Source organism: Netta rufina, assembly GCF_964035555.1.
Source record: "Netta rufina genome assembly, chromosome: Z".
Classification (NCBI taxonomy): domain Eukaryota; kingdom Metazoa; phylum Chordata; class Aves; order Anseriformes; family Anatidae; genus Netta; species Netta rufina.
The window spans coordinates 14881593-14889775 of NC_140126.1; the positions used below are offsets into that span (position 1 = coordinate 14881593).

At 42.0% G+C, this 8183-nt stretch overlaps 1 protein-coding gene across 2 annotated transcripts; it reads right to left on the reverse strand.

Annotated features, from left to right (window-relative positions):
• Positions 1-1209: 1209 nt before the first annotated feature.
• Positions 1210-7861, reverse strand: ESM1 (endothelial cell specific molecule 1; the record flags this gene model as incomplete). 2 transcript variants are annotated; one of them, XM_084304696.1, is made up of 3 exons in its annotated part: positions 7406-7861; positions 3506-3661; positions 1210-1342 (listed from the first exon to the last, which is right to left on the reverse strand). In XM_084304696.1, exons 1-3 carry the CDS (start codon positions 7704-7706, stop codon positions 1242-1244), a joined length of 558 nt encoding a protein of 185 aa, XP_084160822.1. In that variant the 5' UTR covers positions 7707-7861. The 2 variants fall into 2 exon arrangements, with proteins under 2 accessions (XP_084160822.1, XP_084160823.1); XM_084304697.1 differs by lacking the exon at positions 3506-3661 and having other exon boundaries at positions 1242-1342.
• Between the last annotated feature and the right edge of the window lie 322 nt (positions 7862-8183).

Consider the following 8183-nt stretch of genomic DNA (forward strand, 5'->3'; position numbering starts at 1 on the left):
GAGACTCTGCACCAAACCTTGCCTGTGGTACTGCACGCTCCTTCTCTCACTGAGGTCACTGCCAAAGCTCAGATTGCTTTCAGAGGAAATAATTCAATTTAAACTGCATTTCCAATGAGCTTGCTCTGCCTTAGGTGGCAGTTCATGCAATCCAGGTTCACTCAGATATAGCTGCATTCATTTCCATTGTGTGAGGATCTGGTTGTCTCTAAATGTGTTAGAAAACCCATCAAAGTGTAGATTATTATGTTACAAATTCATAATCCAGTTTGGGCTGAATGATGGACTGACAGTTCCTACAGCACTCTAAAGTAGATAAATTATGGGGCAGGAGCCAGTGACGAGGATGGAAAGTACAAAGACCCACTTGCTGATGTCTGGCTTTGATCCCAGGCTTCCCCAAGGAATGCAAGCATTGCCTTAATGGCACCAAAATAGCTGCTTTATCGAAACATATACATTTAAATAATGCTAAACAGTTTTTTTTCTTTTCAGATCATCCTCTACAAATCTGTATAATTTACTGAGCATCTGTTTCTCTGTACAGAATTTAACTTTAGAAATCTACCTTAATACAATATATGACTGCAGTATCTCAGCTAAGTTTTTCATAATATATAAATTTAAATGCTGTGTGTTTTCTTCCTGAAGAAAGGTGTATTAATCTCCAAGGGATTGTCACCAAATTTAAAAAAAAAAAAAAAAAAAAAAAAAAGGAACAGAAAATTATGGGTGACTAACATTGGCTTATTTCATTCACACTTCTGTGCTCCTACATTGTTATTTATTATTCTTGTCAGTGTGACTCAGGAGGGGCATTGCTTTCTATCCTGGCATTTGTTGATGTGCATTTCTTTTGCAATAGTTGCACACACCCAAACTGTCCACTGAATTCGGTGAGAGCTTTCCTGGCCTGAGGCTGCAAGAATCAGCCTTTGTCATTATTTAAATGAATTGTGTTGTGTCTTTTTTTTTTTTTTTCAATATTACTATACATTCAGCAATCCACAATATGTTTCTCTGCTCAAATACTTATCAAAACAAATATCAAAAATCATATACACTGTACAGTCTATTTTTAAGTAAACATTTTTTCTCATGAAAAACAGAATCACAATTGGCCTTCAGAGGTTACATTTTCATATGATATAGATCTACTTTGTTCTTAAAGTGTGTTGTTGCATATTCAATAATCTGTGAGAAATGCATTCACTTGACAGTCTTATTAGCGTCAGTAAATATCAGCGAGGATTTAGCCATTTCATTACCGGAGACCGAATTGCTTTCTCCTTAACAAATTCCTCTTTTACAGAATTGCCATCCCCTGATGCCATGTCGTTCTCTGAAAATATAATTAAGAAAAAAAATAAATAGTAAATTTCATAATAATGAGAAAAATAGAATATTTTCCTGCAGCAATGTTCCTGTCTTGGGGAACACCTAGAAAAAGGTCAGTTGACAACTCTTCTTGCAGGAATCAAGCTGAATGCCTCCAGTTAGCCGGTCACAAAATTTCTGCTAAATTATGGCACAAGGCAGATGTGTTTTCTAATAGTTTAAGCATAAGGCAGGTGACCTGAGTTCAGTTTCCAGTTCTCACTGTAACACTCACATGTGACATGGGACCAAACCACACATCCTCACAGGGATAGCTACAGCAGTAAATTAAAGATGCCTGCAGCTATTCTCTGGCTGAGGCCAGCTGGCATACAATAGCTTGATCCATGCCATTAAGCCCTCTTGTGCTCCAAAAAAAATAAAAATAAAAAAGTAAAAGATATCCCGTTTGTCTACTGGAAGTGGTTCCTGGCTCACGCTAATTCCTGAGCTGCGGCTGAGGCTGCTTGGCAGGGCTGGCTGGCCTGGGGCAAAGCACGCCAACTGCTGCCCTACTGTTTGACAAAGAAGGTGATCACATTGCAATACACAGGAACACACTTTGGCACTCTTTAATTCACTAGAGCATATGTAGCCACAATGCCTATATAAATTAGTGTCAGAAACTCATCCAATTAAAATACAGAAGCATTCACAGCTGTTTTAATTAGCTGAGAATCTGTTCTGGGTTACAGAGCTGACTCTGAAGACCACAATCAAATCAAATCTTGCATGGTCACCCCATGAACTATAGCACACAGAGGTCCTGGTTCAGTGATGAACTTCTGAGGGACAGATTTCAGCATAAAATCTTTATATGGGTGAAAAAGTTCCGTTTGTTTCCATGGGGTCAGGATTTCATCCTGGCTGCTATCAGGCAACGTGGTGAACACTGAGCATGCTGAAGGCTTGGGAGAAAACTCGAGGAAGAGGAAAGGGGTGGAAGCACCGAGGAAAACAGGCTACCTGGGAAGATCTGGAGTATAGACTAGGCACAGAAAAAAAGCAAGACAGGAATGATTTTCATGATGTCTTAGTGCCTAATAATAAAGGCAAAAGAACACAATCACACAGGAAAATCAGGAAGGATCAGGACTGATCCATCTTGCAAAGCGTTTTTCAGAAATCCTTTTAAAAGTAGTAGGAGCATAGGCTCAAGCAGTTTGTTTCTGTCTAAGCTTTTCTAACTAAAGAGTGGGAGGAAGATAAGTACCAAGGCAACAAACTCTAGATACTTTAATATAACAGGAGAAAATCAAAACAAGGCAAACAAACTGCAGCAGGAGGAGAAATATAATTCAAAAACTTTGGGATGAAATTTTAAAGAAGACAGTAAGATCTAGGATTAAGTCTCTGATATTTATTTAAAATGCTTGTATTTCTTTTCATTTTGATTGTGTTTAAATTTTGGGTAAATACAGTTTGGTTAGATATACCTCAGTGTCATCAAGAAAAAGAGTCAAAAGAGGAAGAAAAATTAATCACAGCTATAAAAAAAAAATATATTCCAGCTTTTCCAGCTTTTCACTTCTTAAAAAAAAAAAAAAAAAAAAAAAAAAAAACTTGAAAAATCTGTTACAGGCTTCACAAACAGTCTTAAACATAATAATTTATTCCAAAGATATTGGAATAATTAAACTAAGGCATTTCATAAAACAGCTCATTGACATCTGAAAAAGTAGAAAACTCTGTCTTCATGAGAAAAAGGTATTATTTTTACTGTATATAGCTGACAGTGGTAAAATAATCTAGTGAAATTGTATTTGGATTTCATCTGAACTGGCTAATGCAAGTCCTAGCGTATCCTCCCTTTGCACAGGTGGCATCACACTGCTAGTACATTCAACAGCTGCAAAGTATTTTGCCCATGTTAGGAGTTCAAAATGCTTTTACCATGTTTTACAGCTCACATAAATCTTTGCCTTATGTTTAGAGAGCTGCCAACAAGGGAAAAGAAAGAAAAAAAAGAAAAGAAAAAAAAAAAGCTATGTAGCTTGTGTTGTTAGCTGTTTGCCTGTTTGCACGGGTCCACCAAAGTACACACCACTCATGCACAGCATGCACAGCGTGCTAATAGATCACATACAAGGCAATTTCTGCTAAAATCACCTGCCCCACCAAGTCTTACCTGTGTGTGAAATTATTTTTCGTCGATTTGGAGGCTTTGAAGCAGACAGCTGAAAAAACGGGAACTTCAAGCACTTCCCAGTTACTCTGTCACAGATGCCAGACGGGCAATTGCAGGTTTTCCTGCACTCCATGCCGTAGGTACCGTAGGGACACTCTGAAAATAAAATTAAAAAATAAAAAAAAATAGAGAAGGCTGTATAGCACTGCAGTCATCAGTGATCCAACTCAGCACTCTCAATAGCTGGCCTGCATATAATAGCTGGCCTGAAACTGCCGTAGTATTAAATTGCAAATATAAAGCAATATGCATATGCGAACATGTAATCACAGAGGATGTCATTAAAGGATTAGCATTGCATTTAGAGAAGAACACTTCCAAAAGTTTCTGAGCCCACTGCTTGGGCACAACATTACCTAACCTGGGGGACCCGCAGGACTTGGAGCTGCCAGCGCCAAGGCTGCCTGCAGCAGGAGCACGGCACCAGCTGGGAGACAGCCACTGGCATGACCCCGAGGAGCTCTCCAGGGTGGCAGTGCATCCTCCTGTTCCCAAACCCCGGCAAGGTGAGGAACGCTCCCAGGGATGTGCAGGGATGTGCATGTATGAAAAGACTACTCAAAGGTCTGCCTTCCGCTGGCCAGCAGCAGCAAGCTCACACACATCTCCAGCCTAGCGAGCAAGTGTGCTCAAAAAGGATCACGGCACTAAAAGGTCTGTCTGCTGATATACTGCATCTGGCCATGTACTGCCCCATTTCTGACCTCCCATCCCTGAGCAAGCTGGCAGAGAAGCGCCAGAAGGCAGATGTCAGGTTGTAAACTAAAGTTACTTGGCAAAGATTAAATCAGGTGCAGAAGGTTTGCCCCATCCCATGACAGATATAGATTGCTTGATAGGGGATGCTTTGCCTGTGCTAGATTGTGTAATGCTTCAGAGTGTTTAAGCCTGGTGTCACAACACTTTTCATCCTCTCTTTTTCTGTTTTCCTCTCTTTTGCTGTTTGTACATTTCCAGGACCCAAGCTTAAATGATGGAGACAAGGAAAATCCAGTTCCAGCATTCTCTTTCCAAACCACCCAAGAAGAGATCATCCCAAGTGGTGTTTGGGGTGTAGCAGGAGAAGGATCTGTATGCTCAAACTATACTTTCCAACCCAGGGTGTATGGTCACCCTAAATGAGAAGCCCCAGAGAGTTTCCCTTTCAAGTCCTAAAAGCAGATGAATTCTGTGTTAGACCAAGGATCCATCTAGCCCATGCTGCCACAAAATACTTCAGAAAAATGATGATCATAGCACATACGATACTTTCCTGTCATGACTTACCACATGTGACACCTCCCTATCACGTCTTCCTTTTCTCTCCCATTTCAAGCTCTGGGAATTCCCAAACCAGACGTGGTTTCTGTGCATTTAACATCCCACAACACAGTTGTCCTTCTCTGCCCAGTTTCCTCTTGAATCAATGCAAATATTTAGTTTTGCTATACAACCTAGACTATCTGGAAGATCAGGCTAATGAGGCCAACATTTGACAGTTCTCTGCATGCCCAATGGGTATACATTTGTAAAGGAAAAGCACTTTAAAAACAGCCAGCTCCCTCCTGGGCACTGTGCAGTGACTCCCTCCAGCCCAGAGGACCTCACTGAGCTTTGCCACCTTCCCCAGCAAGGGGGAAGCATCCCAACAAAGGATGCTCTTTGATCTGCAGTTTGTCCACGTAAAGCAAAACCCAGATCCTGACCAAAAAAAAAAAAAAAAAGTAGTCTGCTTGTGCAGAGTCCTCCCTGAAAGACAAGCTGTGAGGGCTGACAGCATGGGGCATTAATCTGCGTGTTGTGGCTGCTCAGCCACCCAGCTCAGCGATGTGGGTTGCAAAACTGGGCACAACAGAGTGGAAAAAAGCCTGAGTCCACAGTGCTTGGCTCCATGTGCAGTAATCCTGGCATTGATGATGCTTGTCAGGTCTGGTGAAAATGAGAGATCTGAGTCAATTCTGCCATTCAAAGGTTATGTTCAGCAGGAGCCTGCTCCTACGTTAATTAGCAAGTAGCCTACAGTGATTTAAGGGAAACAAGAGCAGACTCTCACTGTGACAGAAATGTCTCAAACTAAGAGTCTATTTACAAATAGAAGGACAGAGTACCTTTCTTTCTTAGTCTGATTTGGATGATAATAACATTGTTACTGATAAGAATACGATACACTCTTATAACACTTTTTAGATAAGAACCACCAAAAATATTAATTAATACTCAGAAAACTGCTCAGACACACACAGGGCATACTCTACACATTCTAGAATTAAGAAATTAAAGAAAAGGTTAACTTAACTTGTAGACAAATAGGTTATTTGTCTACAACTCTAAAGTAAATCAGTCACATGCCATTAGAGAGAATCCAATCACGCTCGCTACATAAATTATTACAAGCATGAAAGTTATTAAAATGAGTGAGTGATCTACTATCATGGTTATAAATGCATACCTAAAATAATAATACTTGGTCTGATGAAGTTCACATAGTTACAGAAAGAGATTGCAGTATCTCAGAGCTGATATCTCAGAGCTGATCAGAGTGAAAATCTGTATATGGGGAATACAAGCTTTAAATACCAACTTAAAGTTTAGCTATGGCTTTATTGAAATCAATGAGAGAGTTTTCATTGACTCACTGGGAGAAAGAATTTTACATTTTCTACAGAGCTTCCAAGACTCAGCTACAGAGATTCGGATCTCATGTCTCTCAGTGTTGCTTTTTTCCCATTTCAAGCTTTCTATTGAAAATACATTTACATGAGGATATTGAAAAGTACAGAATAGTTCAAAAAACTGTTAAAAGAACTAGAGCTGGTACCTTGCACTGCAGCATTTTTAATAAACTGAAGATCAGTCAGCTATCTCTGGAAAATACTATTTTGGTGGGTGCACCAAAGGCACTATCTTTATGCGTAAATTCTAACCTTTAGAGACAAGAGGAGTGTTTCCAGTTTCACCCTCAAACATGCACATTAATACATTTTTACATGTCAATGTAAATAAACGTGTGCTTTATGCAAGTCATCCTGAATGATTTTTGCAGCGTCTGGTCCTAAGTCATGCCTTGTGCTGAGACTATTAATACTCCTAACATTTAACTGCCAAAACGCCTCTGTGTTTAAGGAAGTTATTCAGAGGCATATCTGTATCTGCTTACTGAAGTGGTACACGAACACAGGAAAACTCACTGCTTCCACGCTTTGCAAAGCATCAGCTTTAAAAGCTTTCCTCCTACCTCTCATCAGCTTGATACCCCCTCTCCTTTAGAAGATTCTGCTTTTTGCACAGAACAACAATAGCTCTTAACTGAAAAATGCCGTCATGACAAAAGACATCAGCATGCAGCCTACCTGGCGTCAGCTGGGAGCAGTGGCTGCCTGCTCCTCTCCACTCCAGCTCCTGCTCTTTATCCCTGCCTGTCATGCAGGAGGGTCTCTGCCTCCCCTGACCACATCCCCAGAGCAGCTGGGTACCTCAGAGGCAGGAGTGAATGAGACACGACAACGTCCCGTGGCAAGGTTGGACGTGCAAGATTAAGGTCTCTGCAAGTTACACAAAGGCACCCAGCCGCTCAGCAGAAGGGTCAGGACTAGCACCTGTGTCTCCAAAGTCCCAGTCACAAGCCTTATCTCCGTGCACACCCCATCCAGATTTCCTCACAGGTGTCCCCAGGTCTAAACAACACTCTCCCATCAACAAGGCTGTTCCTTCCTACGTGTAACACCTGTTAATACCAGCAGGTATTTTTCACTTTCTTCTTGGCTAGGGGCCTGTTTCAGACCTTCCAAGCAGGAGGCAAGTCCTACAGGTCGGCTGCTGTCAAACTGCCACAGCGGGTGCATGCAAAGTGAAGGTCGTTACCTTTGCAGATACCAAATTCATCACCAAAGTCATCCTCCTCAGTGTAAAACTGGCACTTCAGCCCCGGGCCACACTTGACACCATCCATACCGGAGACGGTGCGGTAGCAAGTCTCCCCCAGCGCGGCCGCGCACACCCTGCAGCAGCCGCAGTCATCCAGCACCGTCCGCTTACAGCGCAAGGTGCTTTTGCACGCATTGCTCTCACAGGGCTCAGGGCAATCTACTGCATATTTTGCACTCCAAGCGGTTCCAGCGTGCATGGGCGTCAGCAGGAGTGTGAGCAGCAGGAAGACCTTCATGTCTTGCGGGGGTCAATGCTCGGTCCCAAAGAGCAGGTTTTAATGTTCAGCCCGGTGCCTGGTGCTGAGGGAAGCAGCAGTACAGAATCCAAAGCAGTAGCTGCACACATCAGCCTACAAGTTTATGAGCTTTATACAGCGTGTTGCCCACATGCTGCACCGTCGTCAGCTTCCTCAATCCGGCAGCGCTGCTCCTGCCAGCCTCCCCTGTTTCAGTTTATGAAATCCAGGATGAAGGTTGGATTAGCACTCTGCTGCCATCCAGGAATTGAAAAGCCTGAGCTGATGTAATCTGTTATGTTTAGTTGGTTGTTTTGCATGAGGACTGAAAACTCTCTCACATCCGTCTCAAATGCTCAAGGACGTCTGCCAAAAGGAAAGAAAAAAAAAAAAACACACACAACCAAAAAAAAAAAAAAGAGAGAGAGACAAGTAGGTTGCATACCTTCCTTCAGGACAGGGATGGCTCTGAGGCGG